The sequence below is a fragment of the Orbicella faveolata genome, unplaced genomic scaffold, assembly GCF_042242905.1.
Source record: "Orbicella faveolata isolate gen_17 unplaced genomic scaffold, um_ofav_v1 contig_35, whole genome shotgun sequence".
NCBI lineage: Eukaryota > Metazoa > Cnidaria > Anthozoa > Scleractinia > Merulinidae > Orbicella > Orbicella faveolata.
The window spans coordinates 10,615,001-10,639,000 of NW_028301564.1; the positions used below are offsets into that span (position 1 = coordinate 10,615,001).

Here is a 24,000-nt window from a genome sequence, read left to right on the forward strand (position 1 = left end):
TGGTCCGTCCTAGATGGAGGCAAGACACGTCAAATTGTGGCAAGAACACTGGTTACTCACTCGTCAGTTTTTGTTCTTTATTCCACAATCTGACGTCGTCTCGGTATCTCTTGCTACAAATGGACAGTAAAAGATAAAGTTATATCTGTCAAATACCAAAGACATTAAGAGAACTTACTGTTGACAGGCTTACAAGCTGAGACTGGGTTGGTTGACTGGGTTGGTTCCGGCCAGGTTGGAGCATATGTATGATATGGAAATGGAGAGTTGTATCGTATTTGATAAAATGCCAAAAACGATGAAGTTTTCCGATACGCTGGATAGAAACGAACACGTATAGATCCAGAATACGTCATTGAGGACGGTGTTGGAGTTTCACAGAACCAAAATGTTTTTATTACGTGATCGCTGTATATATCAAGTATCTCCACGTAACTATCGCAATCTTCGTTGGGGTAGACATAAGTCAAATTTATATTGATTTTTTGGTAGTGTGGCGCTCTGATTTGCCAATAACAAGATTTGTTGTTTGGGTAGTACCAAGGAAAATTAGGGCTGTAAATGACGCCAGCAGAAGCTCCTGAGACGACTGGTGGACAACCTGAAATAAAAATGTATGTTGACTGAGGCGATGTAGACTGCTGTCTCCTGTCTAAGAATTCCTCCCTCGCCCCCCCCGCGCCCCCCCCCCTCCCCCCATTTCACCATTTGACGTAATTGTAAGGGAGAAATGATTTGAGGTTCCTTCAACACTCAATGAAATAATAACGATTTGGAATAGAACTTGTCTCAAGTATGTCTCAAGAACAGAACTTGTCTCAAGTATGCCAACGGCTCATGACGTTAATATCGTTATGCGATATTGGGAAACAACGTAAATATGTTAAGTAAGAGTTTGTAAGGGAAGTTATCGAACGTATTCAACAGTTCAATAGGTCACTCATAATATTTTACTTACATCATTTTACCGCGAGAGAATAAAATTAAAATCTTGGCGCCGCCGTATAACATCCACTATGTATGACTTGCTAAACTTTCGCAAGCTCGAATCATATTGTTGAATTGAAAACTGACAACTAGAAATAAAAAGCAACAATTTTATAGCCTTAATGACAAAGTGGGGTCTTTTACGATAAGAAGCAATATCAGCAGGTCTTTTGGTAATCAAAATGAAATTTTAATTAAAAAAACTTACTTGGTAAATGATGGAAAAGCGTTGAGTATTGCAGCTGAAATGTTTGATAAACGTAATCGGAATCATCCGGCTGAAAGGTAATCCGTATGTGTCTTCCTGAGGAGTAAACTGGGCGCGGAAAATCTTTACCACAGAATCTGGCCAGACGAGGACTCCATGATTCTTTTCCGTCAGTTATGGTGACACTACTACAATCACACTGGTAGCAGCTTTGCAAATCAAATCTCGTAAAATAGATGAGAACTCGCTGGCCAATGGGAGCTGTTATCAACCAGCTGCAACTCCGGTTATAACGATAATATTCATCAAACAAAGACACTGAACCATTCTGCGATGAGTTCAGGAATGTGGTTAGACCACTGCATTCTACAAAGGGCAAATGATAAAAAACTTTACCATGACGACATAACTAGGTAAAGCTTTAATAAAATATCTCCTGGGTGACCGGATAACTGTCGTTGAGAAGGCAAAATATCGAAACGATAGGAAAATTCGACGTATGCTCTAATCTCTAATCACCTCCAAGAGGAATATTTGAGTGAAGCTTTCACCTGGAAGTATTCAGAAGGCAACTTCTGCCCGATTTTGTCACACTCATCATCATCGTCCCGGCTGGGACATAGGGCTAAAAGGACATTAGTTCCTCACTTCTTGCGGTCCCCGGCGGTCTTTTCAGCCTCCGCCCAATTCAGTGCCCATAATTTGAATGAAAGGAAATTCTGAACGAGACTGACGCATGGTAGGCAGAATGCTTGCTTGTTTACCAAATGAAAATGTACTTATTAACAGAACTTTAGTTCAGGGGAGATTACGACTTCAGACACTTCAGGAAGAAAATCGAAAGAAAAGAATTTACAGCTATACAGTACTTACGTTGGTAAGCATAAAGGCGGCCAAAAAAGTGAACCATCAGACCTGTAAACAATACAAACCTTACTGAGTCATTCCTAAAGTACTTTAAAATGTTACCAATTAAACAGAATATAAGATGTCTAGAGTCCTTTAACTTAGCACCTATCACATTCATTAAATTATATTTCTGAAAGTTTTACTTTTTCCCAATTCTGATGGCCCCTTTTGTAATTTTGGTTAAACTGAAGGGCGAAAGTTCCAGCGTTGGTATTTGAAAAAAATATCAGTGGGTGATACTGCCATAGCAAGTTGAAGGATCTACAAAAATAACAGAAACAAAAAACAACAACAATTCACCATTTGGTCTACCATAAAACCCGCATATAAGAACTTAGTTTTAATAATCTGTTAGGCTAACATATCCCTTTTAGACCTCCTTTACGTAAGAACTTGTTTTAATCTAAAATTTCAAATAGGTTCTTTTTCTATGGAATTCATGAATCAAATCAAATATACTCTAATGGGTAATGAAACTGAGCCAAATCTCTGGCAAAGTCATTTCAGATACATTAAGAAAGAGTTGAAAGAGTTCTGCAGTAACTGATATTGCCTTGGAAAGGGAAGAAAAAACGAAGAGGAAAAAAGGGAAATCTTTACAACACGGGGTATTTCTATTTGGTCACCCAACCAAATACCAACCCTGCCCTGGCATAACGTTGTGAGATGATGAGATGCACTGCTGTACTTGTGGTATGTTAATTCCATGCTGAGCACAATGTTTTTGTAAGATCTCTCAAAATATAACTAAGAAAGAACAAAACAAATTTCAAAGCCCGCACCTGGAATTAAGACCCGAGAACTTACGATCATAAATACCTAACTGAACATCAGCTTTAGAGTGCTCAAACTCTCCTCAATGCTGTGTGTCATGAAGTAATGGACAGGCTAAGCCGAAGAAGTCATAAGAAAGTCATAAGCAAGGGGAGATAAATTACTGACATTGGCAGGGATACAAAAGAAACAAAAAAAGCTGGAAAGAAAAGGAGAACCCGTAATACAGGGATTTTTTCTCTTGGTCACGCATACAGTTCTTACTTAGGGTTAGTTAGCTTTGAAGTTTGGATAAGAAGAGATACTTTTTTTGTGGTAAGTTCTCGGTCAAGGCTGACTTCATGAATGTTTTCAACAGTGTAACCTCTCCTTAATAGCGGAGCTCCGGCGGCCCGAAGGGCCGCCAAGCGGAGCCCCATACCCATATAGGGAAGAAAAGGAACCCATGAATTGATTTTCTCATGGTTATCATGTCTAGCGGTATTGCTCGTGGGCGCGTACGCACGACGGCGACGACTACGACGACGACGGAGTCGCGCAAGATGGCGGCCATACTCCAGCTAATAGGTTGACAGAGACATGCACCCTCGGTTTGCAGCGGGAGAATGCCATTTTTCTTGGCGGGATTTTTAAAGAAAAACGATAGCGGAGGTTGATCTAATATTTTTAAGACAGGGTTGCACTGAAGCAAAAAACAGAAAGCAAGAATTAACAGGCAAAGAAGTAGCGAAGAAGATCGCGAAAAAGACTGAGCGGGCCAGCGCTGGGTCGAGCTGGGGAAGGAGGCGAGACAGTACTGAACAATGCCGTGAATTATAGCTAGTCAAGGGCTAAAGAAAGGAGGTGAAATAATACCGAACAATGCCGTGAACCAAAGCTAACGAGGGCTATAGAAAGGAGGCGAAAGTACCCGACAAATTGATTCAGAAGACTGCCGAACTCCCCATGGCCAAGTTCAAAATTCGCGCGAACGTGATGCTGTGCAGCCGTGCAAGAAAACTCAGAAGTCACCTGATTTGGTCAGGTGATGAACATTAGAGAAATCAAACGTGCCCGAGTGTTTTAGGGAAATTACAAAACAGTATACGTAGCGGAAAGAAGTGGTTGATTCGTTGATCTATCGCAAATATAACTTCAGTTCAGTCTTCATAACTTTTGCTGCAAGTTTCTGCCCGGGAGATTTACACTGGCCGAACTGAATTGCCAACTTGCGGTAAGTGACTTTTGTTGTTGCGTTTGCTATGAAAATTAACAAGTTGCCTCGGCGATATAAGCTTATTTTCAATTGGAATCCATGAAAAGTCTTCCTTATTTGAAGCCATGCTGTAAGAGATTTTAAAAATTGCATCGTTTTAATTTCGCTCGTCTCTAAACAATAACACGTGGGTCGCTTTGGAGGTTGCTGTAAGTTGTAAACAAATTAAGTTTTCTGTCGATTTTCGTCGTCAACTTAAGCTTATAACCTCACGTCTAAAAATAAGCTTAACCAAAACCGTACTTGTAAACACGGCCGGGCGAGTTTTGAAGTTTTCTCTGAGTTAGTTAGCACTGCCGCTTCGTAGACTGCTAAAATTTCTTCTTCTGTTGTTGAAAACCAAGGAAGGTCTACAAACCATTTTAAGCCGAAGCGAACAGGATTTGCTAAATTTAATTTTTGCATATTGTGATTACAAAGTATGGAGAGTTCCTCGTTTTGTTAGTTCAATTTATTCGGTTTGGCGAAATGCTTTTGTGAATTCCGAGGTTAATTTGGTTGAAGACTGGTAAAGCTACTGCCAATAAAATGACTGCATAGCTAAATTAAGCCGTCGGCAAAAATACAGACTCTCAGTAATATTCAAATTTAAGCGTGAATAATTTTTCAACTTTAACACCGCAAGCTTAAACGAATTTTCTTTATCCTCTCTTTTATTCGGTCACCTTTCATTGAGAAGGGATTTGCTGTTGATACTCGAGCTCAGATGTAGTGATATGCATCTTGTGTTTATAATGTAGATTTCCTCGTTTTATTTTGTTGTCTGTCCAATTAGTTCGGTTTGGTGAAATGATTATGTAGTCCAAAATGTCGAGTAGACGATTATGCATGGCAATCCTGTCTGCAAATAAAGCTCTGCTTTGATTTTGATTGGCTATTTCATGTTATTTGTGCCATTGCTTTTGGTTGGGGGTACATTGACCGTATTTTGTTAATAAGAGGTTATTCCCCAATGCGGTATTTACACTTAACATGGAAATGTTCCAAAAAAGTGAGATAGTACTAATTAACTCGGTAAATTGAACAGTGTAATAGAAGTTCTTGCCCTGACCATTTCTCGGTAATAAGAATAACTTTTACATACATATATACACAATTTAGTTGGAGAGAGCATTCTCCTATCTCCACTCTCTCTCTCTCTGCTCTCTTCTTCACACTAATTTTTTATTAACTAACTTATTAAATGAATGTCACTGACTGTTTTCTTTGTTGTGCATGCATACTTTTTTGCTGGTCGAAGAAAGTTTCAGTTTCTTCCTGGCTGTACAGTTTCCTTTCTCCTGTCCTGTACCAATTCGATTGTGATATAACTTTGTGAATTCTCTATTCTCCTTAAATTTTATCTCATCAGGTTGATAGAATGCACTCTCAGAGTGTTCCATCATTGTCTTCAGTCGCTACAATTTTCCAGAAAAAAGCAAGAGTTTTCTTAATTTCCTTTTACTTTGTGTTAGGACTTTTTAGCATGCCTGTAATTGAATGGCTTAGTGCAAGACTGACGTAAGTGACTTTTTCGGGTGAAAAATGATTTTTTCGTTCAAAAGCGCCCAAATTTTTGCATGTGGTCTCCAACGTAATAGGAAAACATTGCCCTGTGTTTGTATTCCTTGTTTTTTTCGCCTGGTGTACAAAACAAAGTGGAAAGTTTACTCGCTCAAAGACGGGATCTGGAAATGAATTTCTTCAACTACGTTGTGACGTAAGCTTACGTTTGCATTATTTTGGCGCGCAAGACAACGTCAGGCTTTCGATCAGACAAGTTGAAACCTCACCTGTTGCATGAAGTCCGCTTATTTGACTCATATTTGCGCCCGCCTGGCGGTGAAAGGACTTCATTAAGTCCGGAAACCCGTAAGTCACTAGCATATCTCAAAGAAGCGAGATGTGTTGCTGTTCCAAGATCGCTAAGCGGTCGAAGGCACACTGAAGCCAGGCGAGGAGTTTGAAAGCACTTCTCATGCCAAAAAATGAGTCGATGGCGAGAAGTGGCCCATTTGCCAAATGTTGCTGTGCAGAACGTTTGGAAATAAAGAAGTGCTTTTAGACTCTAAAAAAATCTGTTTAGTCGGCCCGTAGGCCTTGCCGTGTTGAAGTTGCTCAGGGATATCCCATAATAATCTTTAGTGCATCTCGATAGGTCTTGTCAGTCGATCTCAGTCGGCAATGGAAAACGTGACAAACTTAGATTTCGCTCAGCCAACGGAATATTAATTGCAACAGAATCGACGGAAAAGATTTTTTTCACTGAGAAAAGTAATGTATTACTTCATTTAGACAAAAATAGCCCTAAGCCCCGATTCTTTCCAGGAATAAATGGCCAATGTTTTCATGTAAGAGAAATGATTGATCCAAAGTCGCGATTGTTGACCATTGTTGTGTTACAGTGTGACAGTTGACCTTTTGGGAACTGGGGCAAACAAACGCCAATCATATTATGGACTAGCGGCTTTCGATCGCTTGCCTTTATTATCATGGAATCCCAATGGAATGATTCGTTTGTGAGGTTAGAAGATGGCGAGAGAAAGAGACAACAGTGTAAGTCTTTTGTCTTTAAATATGCCATTCCTTTTGCTATATATTTTCCGTTTGTTTTCGGTTTTCCCGCTTAGATTCAGTTCAGTGTTTTCACAAATATACAGGGTATTTAATTATCGCAGAGACGGAGCAATTTCAGATTGACTCAGCCGTTCAAGTACTGTAATTCGGAAAAATCGTCTCTCTTCGAATGTCAAGCGTTAATTCCTTGTGGCAACATTTCACGAAATATGTTTTATAAGGTATTTGTTGTTCGTCACGCAGTCAAAGTAATGGCAAGCTGCGCTGTTATAGCTCATTGAATTTCAAAACGTTTTACATCGCAGTAGCACCTATGAAATGCCGCATTTCGCCAGTGATTTTCACTTTTTTTTTTTTTTTTGAAAGAATGCAAAGCAAACTCTTTTTAGTTCTTAAGGAGTTTCATGTTTTCACTGATTGCAAAACGTTTCACGAAATATGTTTTATAAGGTATTTGTTGTTTGTCACGCAGTCAAAGTAATGGCAAGCATCGCTGTTATAGCACATTGCATTTAAAACGTTTTACATCATCGCAGTAGCACCTATGAAATGTCGCATTTCGCTAGTGATTTTCACTTTTGTTTTTCGAAAGAATGCAAACCGAACTCTTTTTTGTTCTAAACGAGTTTCATATTTTCACTGATGGCAAAACGTTTCACTCTCAGAAGATAGGTAACCACCGCTAATAGACACTGCTCGTTGACTTTATTTAGATTCCCGATCATGCATGCTGTGTTTATGAAATGAAGCATTTTCTTGTTTTATTATCTTCCCTAGGCTAGCACCAAAATAGAACTAACCCTACCACAAAGTGTTTAGAGACTCTAACCCTAAGCCCTAGCCCTAGCCCTAGCCTTAACCCTAAACCCTAGCCCTAGCCCTAGCCCTAGCCTTAACCCTAAACCCTAGCCCTAGCCCTAGCCCTAGCTCTAGCCCTAGCCCTAGCCCTAGCCCTAGCCTTAGCCCTAGCCCTAGCCCTAGCCTTAGCCCTAAACCCTAGCACTAAAACGGTAACCCTAACACTAAATGCTAACCCTAGGCCAAGGGTTGGGGTTTGTTTTTAGGTCTAACGCTAGCCGTGGGGTTATGTTACCTTTACTGTAACTGTCAAGCTATAGGCTCATCTTTCTCTAAGGCCCATGTTCATCCATTTCGTTTTGCAGCCCTGTATTATTGTTTTGAAGTCACCGTTGTCCTAATGTTTCTTTCTTTTTTTCCGAAGACAAAGCGCAAACCAGCTAAAAAAATATACGGGGCTATGCTCTTCTACTCAATTGAAGACGACACGCAAAAATTCGGGCGCTTTTGAACAAAAAAATCATTTTTCACCCGAAAAAGTCACTTACGTCAGTCTTGCACCAAGCCATTCAATTCTTGGTATAATTTAATCATAGCAAAATTAATTAATGGAACCCAATAACAGCCCTTGTAGTCCACAATGCCAGTCGAGAAAAAGAACAAATCACATTGAAATTGAATAATAAAATTATTATTAGAAGCCTATGCAAGTATTCATGATCAGCAAAAAAAAATATCGTAATTACCATTCATGCGAGGGTGATTTTGCTTATTGCAAACCCTTCTAGCAGGAGGAGACTCCATACAATAGTGAAGATGGCTAAAAGTATCTTTGGGGACAAGTTAGAAAACAAAACTTTCCAACTTTTCACATATGTATACTGTTTTGGTATTTTTGTGAGATTTCATTTGGTAGAGATTCAGGGACTGAGTATATTGTAACCACTGCATTTCAATCAGTCCCCACAGCAAAAAAAATGTGTAAACTTCTTTTGTGTGGGAGTCCCCATGTTAACAAAGGAAGAATATAATGATTAATAACAATGCCTTGTCTTTCTGAATAAGGTACGAAAGAACAAGAAATGCCACCTAAAAGCACAGAAGACAGTTCTGTTCTGTGATCAAGATTTTTGGTGGCTTCCAAGAAATCCTTGCAATCATGGCTCTATATTTCATAATCACACCATCTTACACCTCGATCTGCTGATGTAATACTAGTTCCGGCTGAAACTATTAAATCATTTGCAATTTACCTCATACATGCTGGATTATTTTCATTAGTAACAACATTCCGAAAAATAACTGAGGAGCTCCGCTTTTAGGCTGGCCTAAATCTATATATTATGTATTTTCTTACATTACATTTTGCACTTAAATTTCTTAACAATTCCCGTGGCTTCAACTTCGTTTTATCCTCCCTCTAGTTTAATAAATAAATGATACATGACCTAGGGATTAAAAACTTGGTTCAATGGCATCAAAATTACCACTGTTTTACAGACAATCCATTTTCCAAACTGAGTGGCTCAGAACCACTTTTATTTTGATATTAGCTCTGAAGCACACACCACACACATCAAGGCAACCATATACACTCACTAAAACATTTATGGACCTGTAATTTAAAAGGTGACGAAGTTTGCCGCTTATCAACAACTAGTTTTAGCAACTGTACTAACAAAACTACTTATCAAATCTTTTTGATGATGTTGTTTGACAATATCTATTCATGTTTATGCAAAATCACAATATTTGTGAAGTCCAACTTAAGGTTCAGGAAATGTGAGTCAGTTTCTAGTACTGCAGCAAATATCATGATAAAGGATGAAAAAGGTGAGTTCATTGCAGGGTTATCCCCCAGCATTAAATTCACCAGTACTCATTTATACACCTGGGTGGAGAGAAGCACTTTGAGAGTCATACCCAAGAACACAATGGTTCCAGCCAGGTCTCGCACTGGACCACTTGATCCAGATGTCAAGCACACTAACCATGAAACCATCATGCCTCCCAGACAGCTGGGTCAACATGAAAAGGTAGCATTGCCCTCATGACATTGTTATTGAGACTGTTCTTACTGTTTTGTTGTTCAAATATTGGGAAGGTTTTCTGTACTCACAGTGTGATTAACAGTTTATTTGGTGCATTCATTCAGCCAAAAGAATTTAGCATCAATTGATAAACTTATCACAGTTATCGTTTGATCTTCTCATGAAAGAAAAAAATCTGTTGAACTTGGTAATGCTTGAGTGCATGCATGTAGACAGTTGAGGCAACTTGAGAACTCTTGACATTATATTGTTACCATAATGTTCTGTAGGAAAGATTTTCTTTCCCCCAGTGTGATTAAAGTTTGTTTGGTGTATTCATAAAGGCACCAGGATTCATACAGGCACCAGGAAGAAATCTATGGAGATGGAAAGACCACAAAAGACAGTGGAAAATAAGGAAAGCACTCTTAAAAACATTATCCTTCCGAACCAACTTGTTCTTACCTTGAGGCTTGATTGCAATAGTTAATTCAATCCATTTGGTCACTTAATCTAAAACAATGTTCAAAAGGGTATATCCCACACATGTACCCTTTGGGACCAATTTCTGTTGAATGGAAAGCACCCGGGTTCTCAAGAGGGGCACAGGAGAGAGAGTCTGGGAAAGAGGTTGGTGTAACCTACGTCAAATCGCGTGATCTACCAAAATTTATTTTTATCGAGGCGTCATAAATGCAAATTTTCGCAACCATTTCATGCGTATCAGAGTGAAGCAGTTTGCTCTCAGGACATGCCGATTTTCACGATTTTAACACTGCTATATTTGAAATCAGTAGATGGGCTCTCTCATGAGCACTAACGAACAAGTAAAAGCACAAAGTCGTCTCGTAAATTGAGAACGCGACATAATATATAGATTTAGGCCAGCCTAAAAGCGGAGCTCCTCAGTTATTTTTCGGAATGTTGTTGCTAATGAAAATAATCCAACATGTATGAGGTAAATTGCAAATGATTTAATAGTTTCAGCCGGAACTAGTATTACATCAGCAGATCGAGGTGTAAGATGGTGTGATTATGAAATATAGAGCCACGATTTCAAGGATTTCTGGGAAGCTACCAAAAATCTTGATCACAGAACAGAACTGTCTTCTGTGCTTTTTGGTGGCATTTCTTGTTCCTTCCTACCTTATTCAGAAAGACAAGGCATTGTTATTAATCATTATATTCTTCCTTTGTTAACATGGGGACTCCCACACAAAAGAAGTTTACACATTTTTTTGTTGTGGGGACTGATTGAAATGTAGTGGTTACAATATACTCAGTCCCTGAATCTCTACCGAATGAAATCTCACAAAAATACCAAAACAGTATACATATGTGAAAAGTTGGAAAGTTTTGTTTTCTAACTTGTCCCCAAAGATACATTTAGCCATCTTCACTATTGTATGGAGTCTCCTCCTGCTAGAAGGGTTTGCAATAAGCAAAATCACCCTCGCATGAATGGTAATTACGATATTTTTTTTTTTGCTGATCATGAATACTTGCATAGGCTTCTAATAATAATTTTATTATTCAATTTCAATGTGATTTGTTCTTTTTCTCGACTGGCATTGTGGACTACAAGAGCTGCGATTGGGTTCCATTGATTAATTTTGCTATGATTAAATTATACCAAGAATTATCAGTGAGCTAAGAGGAAGTTATATTATGTACATGTATTTTGTCTGCACTACACAGCCAAATGCACTCAAAGGTTATGAGGCATAGGTACATTTGTCAGAAGAGCCCAGCATATCCAAGATATGTTTTGATTGACACATCAATTAAGATAATTTACAGCAAAATGGATAAAAAATACATCAATATCCTACATGCACCAAAGCCAGACATGGGGTTATAAGGCAATCGTTTAAACAACAGATTGAAATAATTTATAAATTAGAGAACACTATTTCTACAACAGAATGGAACAAATTAACCTTATCGGACATTGCGAATGGCAAGGCTGTCTGTAGAATGTCACAAATTTCTCAACCCTTTCTTTCTACAAAAATGCTAATCCTGCAACTTTGCTTAAGACCCAGTTCTCCATTTCGTGTTGGCAAAATATCAATTTATGCCATGTCCAATGCAGATTATCACAAAATTGATTTAAAAGCTCAATAAATATCATTTTAAAGCCGAAAAGCCAATTATTTAAATAAACCATGAGTAAATTATCTCTAAGAAAAACTGATTAAATTAACAGCCACGTAAAAACAATTAGTTAATTTTTGTTTCTTAATAATGTAATGCAGTGTATCTGTCACAATAGAGTCCTAAAGTGTGACGTCACGTTACCATGGCGCTGAAATATTGGGTTCTAAACAACTCGGATTATCTCTTGCGCGTAGGTCACGTAGTCTTTGTCATCGCTTTGTCCGGAGGTCAAAACCCTTCATAACCCTGTGTTTTGCAACAAAAGACGCCACGAAGAAGGACAGAGGGTGAAAAGGTCAATTGCTATTGCGAAATTACCGCTTTGTCATAGGAAATAGATCTAAAGGGAAGGAAATGGTCTACTGCTTTGCCCCGTCGTGCAACCATTCTTCGGAGAGCCATACTTGCAAATACTTTAAATTTCCGAACGCAGAAAAGGAAAAAGACGAATACAAACGATGGATCCGTCTGATAAGGTTCGTAACGGTATTCATCATTATCTTGCTGCTTGAATACAACATAAAATACGGCAGTTTTGAGTGAATGTGCGATTTTCACCGACTCGAAATGTTGTACCGCAGAAGCGACGAATGTCTCAACAACCGCATGCAGTGTTTTTTTATATATCATTTTAGTTTGTGAGTGCTTTGATTACGATATTTTTCGTACATTTTGCGTTACCTTGTATTATGAACCTTGAGAAAGCTTGAATATAACTGTGAACGGAACATGCATTTGTTTTCACTACGCATTAGTAAAATGTGTATGTATAAACATTATAATCACGTAATTCTCACATCAGATCACAAACTAAATGGCGATTTCTTAATCTTACTTCTACAGGAGAGAAGACAGAATGCCCGGCAAGCACTCAAGGGTGTGTAGCTGTCATTTTAGAGAGGGCAAGAAGTCGAATGGCCCAAAAATTTTTGAGCGGAACAAAGACAAACTATTCGCTGAGCAAAGGGGACCTCCTCCAAAGAAAAAGAAGAGTGTGCCCAAGGAGAAGACTTTAAGTGAGTTGGTAGAACAGGCTCAAAGAAATGAACCACCATCTGTTGAAAAGGAGAATGAACTAAGACCAAAAACAACACAGGAGGTTATCCTTGAGGCAGAACTGGACCTAGCAAAAAGAGAGTTAAAGAATCTAGAGGATAGATTACACTACAAGAACAGGTGTTACACTGTGACAGAGCTTCCAAGAGATGTTATTAGAATGGAAACTGGGCTTCCAACAAAAGAAGTCTTTGACATTGTGGTGAGACATGCCTTGAGGTTTAAAGATTCTATTAACTATTTTGCGGGCTGGAAGGTGGAATCTATCACCTTTGAGGACCAGATTTTTATTAGTTTGATGAAAGTCAAACAGAACTACACAAACCTACACTTGGCCCAGCTATTTAACTGTAGTGTTGCTACAATTGCTAACATTGTTACAACATTTATTCATGTGTTGCATGAAATTTTATTTAAAGACATTATGACATCAATTCCATCACGAGACAAAAGCAAACTATCAGCGCCATCATCCTTTAGTCAGTATGGATCTTGTCGTATAGTCATAGACTGCACTGATATCGAGGTTGCAGCACCTGGACTGATGAGTCAGCAAAATGCAACATACTCATCCTATCGTGGAATGAATTCATTTAAAGTCATTGTTGGTGTTGCGCCAAATGCTGTCATAACCTATGTAAGTAAGCTTTTCCCGGGGTCTATTTCAGACAAAGCCATCGTGCAGGAGTCGGGCCTCCTCCAACACTTAACCCCTGGGGACATGATACTTGCTGACAAAGGATTTCTCATCCAGGACATTGTCCCCCATGGAGTTTCAGTTAATGTAACACCATTTCTGAACAAAGGAGCTTTCACTGAAAGCGAGACAAGGGCTACAAAGGCTATAGCAAGGTGTCGGATCCACGTCGAAAGAGCCAATGCCCGGCTGAAAGACTTTAGAATTTTGAGTTTTATCCCCTCCTACTTACGTTGTTATGCTGATGTACTATTTCAGTTGTGTGCTGCTCTTGTAAATTTGCAATTCCCATTAATTAAGGAGGGATGTGAAGATATGGTTTTTGAATAGTTTTGTTCGTAGCATACAAGTGAATGTAAGATTATATTTCAAAGCTAAAACAACATTTAATTACAAATGTCATGTTGAACTCAAATATAAATTGGATATTTACCGGTATGTTACTCACATCCCATATGCTACATATTTTAAGAGTGACCATACAACAGACAACACTGTTGCCTTACTTCGAACAGAACTTCTATTACTTAAATGCTTTGTCATAAGAAGTCATTACACTGAAAACTCAAATACTATTTTCAATCATCTGTGAAATTATGAAAAATGATCTTAATCATTGCTTGGTAAATGACAAGGGGAAATCCCCCACCTCCCCCTTCCCCAAAGAAAATAAGTGGAGCTCTACCTCCCAACTTTCTTTCTTGGAAAACTTAATGGAAAGAAAATACTATCAAGCTATTTCAGTGCAATTATAGAATTCTAATATGTTTTCATGTTTAAAAGTTTATCTCGAAATCACTCATGGATATATTAGCTGGCTTGCTTTAAAGACTAAGTATCAACCAACCACAATACTCTCCTTCCACTAATTTTGGGAATGAAAAATTACATGAGTTCTCCTTTGACTACTTTTGGGAATTACAAAGTTAAAATTTCTCTTCCTGATTTGGGGAATTAAAGAAATTACAATTCTCCTTCCACTACTTTTGGGAATAAATGGTCATGGTAAAATTGAAGTAAGCGCGGAATGTTTTCTACCCATGTGTCGTCCCTTTGTATCAGTAAAATAGCTACATCTTTTGTAGTCCATACAACAAAATAACAAAACTTCCTACGTGAAAAGTACATTTCTCCCTGTACTTGGTGCCAGTAGACATGCTCTTTCTTCAATGCATAACCCCGCCCACTTTCACTTTTCTTAAGGCAAAATGTTCTTGATTTCAAAGCCTCTTCTATTGTAACGTTTCGTTCTGTGTACGGGCACTTCGCTTCCAAAACAGTTTCGTCATCAACAATGCCATCTGGGGATGCCCCAAGGATTCCAGAAGAATCGAACCAGATACCAGTTTCTTTTACTGTTTTCCCTGTTTTGAGGGTGAATGCTCTAATGGCTTCCTCTTCATTGTCCACTCCCCACTGGATCGCTTTAACTCCCGACAAATCATATTCTCCGAGAAGACGTTTCAGTAGTGAGGGGGTGATTCGTTTCGCATTTAGGACGGAGCCAAAGTTACTAGCGGTAAGTCGGCCCCTTCTTGCGATATGCCAAGCAGGGTTGTTTCTTTGGCCAACTGTTATCTCGCTAATCCTTACGATTTTTTCTTCATCTAGTTTGGAACTGCGGACCAAACAATCCAACTGCTCTTGAATTCCTCTAACTCGAAGAAATTCGTCAGAATAAATAATTTCCTCGATAGAAGGCATGGGCAGCTTGCTGACGACAGGGGGCTCAGGGCTGAGCAGCCAGCAAAGTCCAGTAAACTTCCCATATTTCTTTAGATCTTCATAGAATGCGGAACGATCGGCGTGGGTCAGCGTCCTCGACAAAGCACAGTAATCTTTTGGCGCAGGAAACAGTTCAGAAACCGCTTGATTTGAGAGCGATGTGTTGGATTTTCTCTTTCTCCACCGACATTCCACGTCTGTACGGCTTAGATGGTAAATCCCATGAATGAAAAGGGCGGCCGCGTGACTACATTTAAACGCTCCTCTTGGACATTTGCATTCGGTTGTTTTTATGTTTTGTTGTTCATCCAAGTAAATCTGCAATTGTTTAAAATAAAGGATTATTCGTATGGCAAACAAGTTTTTAGAAGAAAAAAAGTTGTGGCAAGATTACACATTGGCCGTCGTTATGTAAACGAAAGTCAACCTGTGATATATACATGTACTTGAGCGTAACCAACAACTTTCGAAAGAGTAACTCACCGTGACTTTATAAACCTTCTTTTTCATACTTGCGTGTACTTCACCGCGTAAAACTCCCTCGTGATAACTAAATGACTCCACATGATCAGACTTACAATGATTTTCTCCCTTCTTTATCGATTTCTTTTCGTCTGAAAAATAGGAAAGCAACGACGCGATAGAAAGCGTCGCCATTTTGAAAAGCAATACGAGTTTGTCTAGAACCGACTTTTTCGGCGTCATGGTAACGTGACGTCATCGCTTTAGGACTCTATGTTGCAGCTATGATATTACTACAAACAGGATGGGTTGCAGAACTGAACCTCCAAGTCAGTTTATTCAAAGAACTTGGTGCAGAATTTATAATCCCATCAAGTTGTCTGTAAATACAGAGAAACCAAACAAAGCATTACAATCATAAGTAATGAATTACTAAACTCTTTTACATGTACTGTATGAACAGTGTATGTTCCATTAATATTGGGGATCTCTCAGAAGCTGCATCCATGATAAATTAATTTGTTCCCAGATGCATTTGTTTATAGAACTTTTCACAAATTAATATCTCTGTCATAACAGTGACCTCTGTGTTCTCCAACAATTAGCACACAAGAAAAATACACTCAGTAAGATATTGTTTACAATAAAAATCAATGCCTATAAGCAATCATAAGGACCTTAAATTTATATTACCTCAGAAATATCTCACCAGCCATGGTTGCTTTGAAAATCTTTGATGTGTTAATACAGGCTCCCCATCTGTAACCTGTTCATATATTGACTGACAGGAACAGGCATGTAATTCCTTTCTTTGATATACAGTGTACTTCATTGTTAGCTGTTTACTGAGTGTTAGTAGTGAATCAAATGCTAGGGGTTGGTACTCCAACTTTCACTGTGGCAGGCTCTGCCCTGAGATACAAAGCAAACTTACATAACTGTTATGAACTTCGCCACTTGCTTTCGAGAGCAAATGCAATTTGCTTCAAACAAGCAACTGGAACATTGATGGTTACAACAATGTACACAGTCCCAATCACAGGGTCATCCAGGCTGTTTGGTTGTACATATAACTGCACAACTGTATATGAGTTCAGCTTCCAGAAGAAAATCAGAGTTTGTCAGGATAAATACTGATGTTCTTGCTTACTCAATGAATGAATGTGCAGTTCCAGAAGATATTCACACCCAACACCCATTCACGGCCAATCTTTAGAAATTCCACATTAAAGTATCAGGAATCAAGAGCTCTAATAGAGAAAAAACCTCCATGTGGGGTATGAATCTTTTCTTGAAGAAAACAATGTCTGAGAAATCATTAATTACAAAATAATGTTTAAGAAACATCTTACCTTTCAGAGAATTTTGTAATCTACACTGTCTGGCCAGTTCATATACATGTATTTGACAAGTTGACACTGGGCATGTTTGTAAATTTGTGCACTTCAACATCACATTACTATGTAGTAGCACTGGCCAACTAAAAACAAACAGCATAATTTGGTTAATTAATATACACTGTACATTATTAGGTTGAAATATTGGTGTAGATTGTTGCACATCAACAGATACAGAAACTATTTGCACCTGAATCATAATGAGTGAAAAATCGTGCATGAGACATTTACATGTACATGTAACAGCCCTCCACCTCAGAACCATCACAGATATGATATGATATTTTTAAACTCTCTGAAATTTCAGATTATTCAAGATTAACATATGCACATACATCATCTGGGGCAACCCTAAAACACTGAATTTGGAAACCGAAATCCGGAATCCAGAATCTGGAATCCAGAATCTGGAACCAAAAACCAGAATCTGGAATCCAGATATTATGAATGATGATAGAAATAATTCACTTCAGCAATGTCTAATAAATAAATATGAGCAAAAATCATTTTGTTGTTATTTATTTTCTTGGCTTTACTTCAGCCACAGACTGTAACTGCTAAAAAATTATTGACTAGTTCTGAACAACCCTTAGCTATATATCTGGCCCCATCGTTCAAAAGCTGCATAAAGCTATTCATTGGGTACATCACTATCCAGTCAGGGTTACTGATTTTTTGGGTGGATAGAGTTACTCATAGCCTGCGAGCAGGCTCTAGTATCTGTTTCTATTGTCTGAGCAGGCTAAATAGGTGTCTAGTGTTTTTCTGCATTGGCATGTCACCAAGAGCCTTCATGCGGCTTTGCTACTCACACCCCCAGCCCAAACACGAGAGCCTGCTCATAGGCTAAGTTACCCATCTTTTGTTCAAGCTGGCCCTGGTGAGAGCCCGGTTCTTGTCTAGATCAAATTGCTCTGAGAAGACTGGTGAGCAGCACATTAACAACAAGCTATTATAGGCTATTGCAGTGAGTTTCTGGCAGTCTTTTAGCATCTTTGAACAGCATGTGGTCTGATCTGTCAGCAAGTGAGAAGCAGACGGAAGTAAGTGTGCAACATTTCTACAAATTGTTTTAATATGATGGCCGCCAAGAATATGAAATGCTGATTTGTCACAGTATCAGTGTGGAAATTGTGTTAATCTGGAATTGGTCTCGTATCTGTTGGAAAAATCAAATTTCATATTTAGACCAGACAGGTTAGCCCTTGGACTTCGAAATTGGGGGGCGTGACTGTCAATGTACATGGAGCTGCCACTGATGGATATCCTGTTCTCTATGACATTTTCTATCTTGTTCAGTATGTAGTAGACATAAAGGATAAATTTATACTTCCGGTAAATTGAAGATCACTTATTAAACAAAATGGCAATTACCAGCAAGCTTATTTTAGACACTCTCGAGGTGCTTGGAATAAAATTAAGACGCACTTTACTGAGATTCTCATAATCATAGCCCTCACTAAAAATAACGGTTGCACAATTTCAACAGACGGGGAATTTTTGTTTCAAAAAAGGTTAAGTTTGAGGTCCTTTTTACTTGGCAGCTTACTTTTTACAGTCGAAAAGCTAAGCAAAACAATTTTCGCGGATTTGAAGAACTTATTTTCTTTGATTTGTGGATTCCAGTTTCCAGTTTCTGGATTCCGGTTTTTGGTTCCAGATTCCGGATTCCGGTTTCTGGGTTTTAGGGTTGCCCCATATTTAACATATTGTTTGCTTCACATTCAGTTTACACATGGCTGTTATCCAGCATAGGCAGACTTATAAGTTTTCCTTCAAAAATATATTGCAACAACTATTGCATCTTTCGCTACCTATTCTTGTGATGAAATGACACAAAATTCAAGAACAAGAAGTCATAAGCATAAAACTAACTTACAAGGTAGTGCTTACAGTTCCTCTTACTGTCTGCATATGCTGTCCATAAACTGATGCTGCCTGGACAATGTACTCATTATTTTTCTGATCACACCTTTTAAAACGTCACTGTTATATAATTTGTCCTGAAAAAGCAATACATGAAATGTTATGCCTTTGGCACTCACCAAATACCTTTACATGATGTATAATGTACACCATATCAACATTCACAATTCTCTTTACTTTCATTGTAACTCTTTTGTGTCATTTTCCCTCACTTGAAGACAGGACTTCCACATTAGGTGATAATTTGCCTCTGGAATCTCTATGAATTCACAGGGAGTGATAACAATTAAATCATGACTAATTTTAGCAAAGGAGGCGTTCAAATGTCAGATTTTAATGCTAAGTTTACACAGTAACTTTACATTACTCTTCGTACATATATATAACCTCTCAATTATTGCACCTATAGACAGAAGGTGTGCTGGGGGAAGAAATGTTCTAAACTCTCTGAACTTTTCCCCCTTACCTGTAATAGGATGACCATTATGAACTATGGTTTGTAACCAACACCAACATCAGTTTATGTATACACATGTATATTTTGTTGTCGTCTGTAATCATAAAAAAATAAAAATTTAAAATCCTCCATAAACTTCACACTCAATAACACTGCTACATGTAGCGCTGTTACTGGAAATCAATTTAAGTGAAACTGTTCAAACAGCTCTGCCAAAATTTTTCCTAGCAGTTAAGGCAGGATAACAGAATATACATGTAGCACACAGCAAAGGCTAGAGATACACACATGTTAGTTATCAGTTAGGATTTGGTGAGCTTCTGTGCTGTAGGTATGGTGGAAAATAATAGATTATCAGAAATGAAGGTTCCTGAGACATTTTGACAGCACTGAGAGGAATTAATATATAAATTCACAAAAGAAGGAGAAGTTCTTGCCCTGTCCAGTTCTCTGTAATAAAAATATCATTTACATATGAGTCATTTATATGTGGTTTGTGTTTAAAGCCGATATAATGCACACTCTGATTGGCCAATTCCACTGCATTATTTACATTTACATGGTATACCTCGGTAAAACCATAAAACATTTTGTGCGACTAAAATAAAAAATATAAAAAATAAAAAGAAATGCCTAATTCATAACAATTTAATATACTCAACACTAAAACGAATGTAATTCTTTACTTGAAAAATATTCTCCCGTAATGCCCATGGGTCAATTACAGGCATGCTAAAAAGTCCTAACACAAAGTAAAAGGAAATTAAGAAAACTCTTGCTTTTTTCTGGAAAATTGTAGCGACTGAAGACAATGATGGAACACTCTGAGAGTGCATTCTATCAACCTGATGAGATAAAATTTAAGGAGAATAGAGAATTCACAAAGTTATATCACAAACAAATTGGTATAGGACAGGAGAAAGGAAACTGTACAGCCAGGAAGAAACTGAAACTTTCTTCGACCAGCAAAAAAGTATGCATGCACAACAAAGAAAACAGTCAGTGACATTCATTTAATAAGTTAGTTAATAAAAAATTAGTGTGAAGAAGAGAGCAGAGAGAGAGAGAGAGTGGAGATAGGAGAATGCTCTCTCCAACTAAATTGTGTATATATGTATGTAAAAGTTATTCTTATTACTGAGAAATGGTCAGGGCAAGAACTTCTATTACACTGTTCAATTTACCGAGTTAATTAGTACTATCTCACTTTTTTGGAACATTTCCATGTTAAGTGTAAATACCGCATTGGGGAATAACCTCTTATTAACAAAATACGGTCAATGTACCCCCAACCAAAAGCAATGGCACAAATAACATGAAATAGCCAATCAAAATCAAAGCAGAGCTTTATTTGCAGACAGGATTGCCATGCATAATCGTCTACTCGACATTTTGGACTACATAATCATTTCACCAAACCGAACTAATTGGACAGACAACAAAATAAAACGAGGAAATCTACATTATAAACACAAGATGCATATCACTACATCTGAGCTCGAGTATCAACAGCAAATCCCTTTTCAATGAACGGTGACCGAATAAAAGAGAGGATAAAGAAAATTCGTTTAAGCTTGCGGTGTTAAAGTTGAAAAATTATTCACGCTTAAATTTGAATATTACTGAGAGTCTGTATTTTTGCCGACGGCTTAATTTAGCTATGCAGTCATTTTATTGGCAGTAGCTTTACCAGTCTTCAACCAATTTAACCTCGGAATTCACAAAAGCATTTCGCCAAACCGAATCAATTGAACTAACAAAACGAGGAAATCTCCATACTTTGTAATCACAATATGCAAATATTCACATAGGAACAAAAGTAAATTTAGCAAATCCTGTTCGCTTCGGCTTAAAATGGTTTGTAGACCTTTCCTGGTTCAGTTTTCAACAACAGAAGAACAAATTTTAGCAGTCTACGAAGCGGCAGTGCTAACTAAATCAGAGAAAACTTCAAAACTCGCCCGGCCATGTTTACAAGTACGATTTTGGTTAAGCTTATTTTTAGATGTGAGGTTATAAGCTTAAATTGACGACGAAAATCGATAGAAAACATAATTTGTTTACAACTTACAGCAACCTCCAAAGCAACCCACGTGTTATTGTTTAGAGACGAGCGAAATTAAAACGATGCAATTTTTAAAATCTCTTACAGCATGGCTTCAAATAAGGAAGACTCTTAATGGATTCCAATTGAAAATAAGCTTATATCGCCGAGGAAACTTGTTAATTTTCATACCAAACGCAACAACAAAAGTCACTTACCGCAAGTTGGCAATTCAGTTCGGCCAGTGTAAATCTCCCGGGCAGAAACTTGCAGCAAAAGTTGTGAAGACTAAACTGAAGTTATATTTTCGATAGAGCAACGAATCAACCACTTCTTTCCGCTACGTTTACTGTTTTGCAATTTCTCTAAAACACTCGGGTACGTTTGATTTCTCTAATGTTCATCACCTGACCAAATCAGGTGACTTTTGAGTTTTCTTGCACGGCTGCACAGCATCACGTTCGCGCGAATTTTGAACTTGGCCATGGGGAGTTCGGCAGTCTTCTGAATCAATTTGTCGGTTACTTTCGCCTCCTTTCTATAGCCCTCGTTAGCTTTGGTTCACGGCATTGTTCGGTATTATTTCACCTCCTTTCTCTAACCCTTGACTAGCTATAATTCACGGCATTGTTCAGTACTGTTTCGCCTCCTTCCCCAGCGCTGGCCCGCTCAGTCTTTTTCGCGATCTTCTTCGCTACTTCTTTGCCTGTTAATTCTTGCTTTCTGTCTTTTGCTTCAGCGCAACCCTGTCTTAAAAATATTAAATCAACCTCCACTATCGTTTTTCTTTAAAAATCCCGCCAAGAAAAATGGCATTCACCCGCTACCAACTGAGGGTGCATGTCTCTTTCAACCTATTAGTTTGAGTATGGCCGCCATCTTGCGCGACTCCGTCATCGTCGTCATCGTCGTCGCCGTCGTGCGTACGCGCCCACGAGCAATACCGCTAGCCATGATAACCATGAGAAAATCAATTCATGGGTTTCCTTTTCTTCCCTATATGGGTATGGGGCTCCGCCGGAGCTCCGCTATAAAAATCCAGCGCGTAAACACATATAGCTCAATGCTCCACGGTGCATGAAGCAAGAATAGTTAAGAAAAAATTCAGCGCAAGATCAAGTCAAATGGCAAAGCTAAGAAGAGGTCCTGAAAGACCCATTCCACAGTTGCTTCCTTCCTTAACTCCAGGATTTTAAAAGCCTCAACGGAGCTTCAAGGAAGCGACCATAACAGTATGAAAATTAGAACTTTGTAAACAATTTGAATTAAATTTCTGTTGTAAGGTTCGGAAACAAGTTTGAATGATTTGTTGAAGCGTCGATAACCGTGACAAGAAATCTGGTATCACGGTACAAAAAGGATGCTTTTTGTTAAAAATAGGACCACTAAAACAATCGTAGAGCAATGGGGAATAAAACAAACACTCACAGTGAATCCCGGGCAGTGAATACAGTACTCAAAACGCTCATGACCTACCAAGCATGGTGATTGCCAACCCACGCACGAGAAACATATTCGCGGCAAATCAGACTGTGTCCGCTATGGAAGCTGACTTGATTAGATAGTTGATCTGTGGAAATAACTTATTTTCTTGGGTGCAACCTTATTTAAAACCCACAATTCAGACCACTGTAGCACTTCGGTTACACGGAACTGTTGGATTAATTCGAAAGGTCCTAAAGGGACTCACTCGAACAAAACGATGGGTGCTAAGACGTGACTCGATCACAGGACCCACCTTATTATGGGTCTTCCGTGAAGAGACAATGAGGTGCAGTGAAACCGTGGACCTCCACTACGGACCGGGTCCGCGGACTTCCTATGGACCGGTCCACGGACTACCCTTAAGGACCCCCTCTACGGACCACCCCGCAAAATAGAATAAAAATAAGAAATAAATATTTCGGTTATGGGTTGTCTAATAGATCGTGTCCGGGCGAAATTTCGAACGTTACATTTTGCAAATGTAACATTCTTGGGTTCACTGGCTCGGGCGCAAGTTACGTCATTACACATTGCCATTTCCTTTGATGTGGCCATACTGTGTATGAAAGACCGTGAGAGCCTCCAGGAAGCCTCCGGGAAGCTTCGAAATTTGTGCTCTTTCCCCTCCATCATTTTGTTCAGCCCATTCTCTCAAGCATTCTTGAACTCGTTCCAAGCTTCATAATTTGCTCAGCGCAGTTACAGATACAAACAACCTGGAACGACTTAAAAACACATCTTCCATAGCCAGATTGAGTCACGAATGGAAAGTAACAATTTTCCTTCTTTTTGCCATCGGCATCTCCTTACGCAAATTCTTGTTTTTCGGCCATTTTAATTTCAGCTTTGAGGCTTTTTTTGTGGGAGGGGGGGGGGGGGGGGGAAGGGGGGTGTTAATTACATTTGCACGGTATAATGCTCGAAATTTCGCCAACACAAGTAATCTACTAGACAACCCATAAGTGAAGAATTTATTTCTTTTTTTCTATTCTATTTTGGGGGGTGGTCCGTAGAGGGGCTCCGTAGGGGTAGTCCGTGGAGCGGTCCATAGGTAGTCCGTGGACCCGGTCTTTA

The 24,000-nt window shown here is 38.7% G+C and overlaps 3 protein-coding genes and 2 long non-coding RNA genes across 5 annotated transcripts in view; 1 reads left to right on the plus strand and 4 right to left on the minus strand.

Moving 5' to 3' along the window:
* The window catches only part of LOC149103200 (tolloid-like protein 2), a 29,118-nt gene extending 5,992 nt beyond the window's left edge, over positions 1-23,126 (minus strand). The window contains exons 1-4 of the mRNA XM_089272643.1: positions 22,918-23,126; positions 2,069-2,110; positions 1,196-1,561; positions 179-601 (exon numbers count right to left, since the gene is read on the minus strand). Of these exons, the coding sequence (XP_089128769.1) occupies positions 179-601; positions 1,196-1,561; positions 2,069-2,110; positions 22,918-22,954 (868 nt within the window). The 5' untranslated portion in view covers positions 22,955-23,126. The remainder of the gene's footprint in view (positions 1-178; positions 602-1,195; positions 1,562-2,068; positions 2,111-22,917) is intronic.
* Positions 11,794-13,851, plus strand: LOC149103201 (uncharacterized). The gene is made up of 2 exons (XM_089272644.1): positions 11,794-12,153; positions 12,521-13,851. Exons 1-2 carry the CDS (start codon positions 12,032-12,034, stop codon positions 13,758-13,760), a joined length of 1,362 nt encoding a protein of 453 aa, XP_089128770.1. The 5' UTR covers positions 11,794-12,031; the 3' UTR covers positions 13,761-13,851.
* On the minus strand, positions 13,777-16,324 carry LOC149103202 (uncharacterized). Its single transcript, XM_089272646.1, has 2 exons — positions 15,639-16,324; positions 13,777-15,473 (listed from the first exon to the last, which is right to left on the minus strand). The coding sequence occupies exons 1-2, from the start codon at positions 15,858-15,860 to the stop codon at positions 14,394-14,396; spliced, it is 1,302 nt and encodes a 433-aa protein (XP_089128772.1). The 5' UTR covers positions 15,861-16,324; the 3' UTR covers positions 13,777-14,393.
* Positions 16,350-17,555, minus strand: LOC149103203 (uncharacterized). Its single transcript, XR_016201788.1, has 2 exons — positions 16,970-17,555; positions 16,350-16,529 (listed from the first exon to the last, which is right to left on the minus strand). It is a non-coding gene; the product is annotated as an uncharacterized LOC149103203 (long non-coding RNA).
* LOC149103204 (uncharacterized) lies at positions 19,012-22,860 on the minus strand. Its single transcript, XR_016201789.1, has 2 exons — positions 21,660-22,860; positions 19,012-19,491 (listed from the first exon to the last, which is right to left on the minus strand). It is a non-coding gene; the product is annotated as an uncharacterized LOC149103204 (long non-coding RNA).
* Positions 23,127-24,000: the final 874 nt, after the last annotated feature.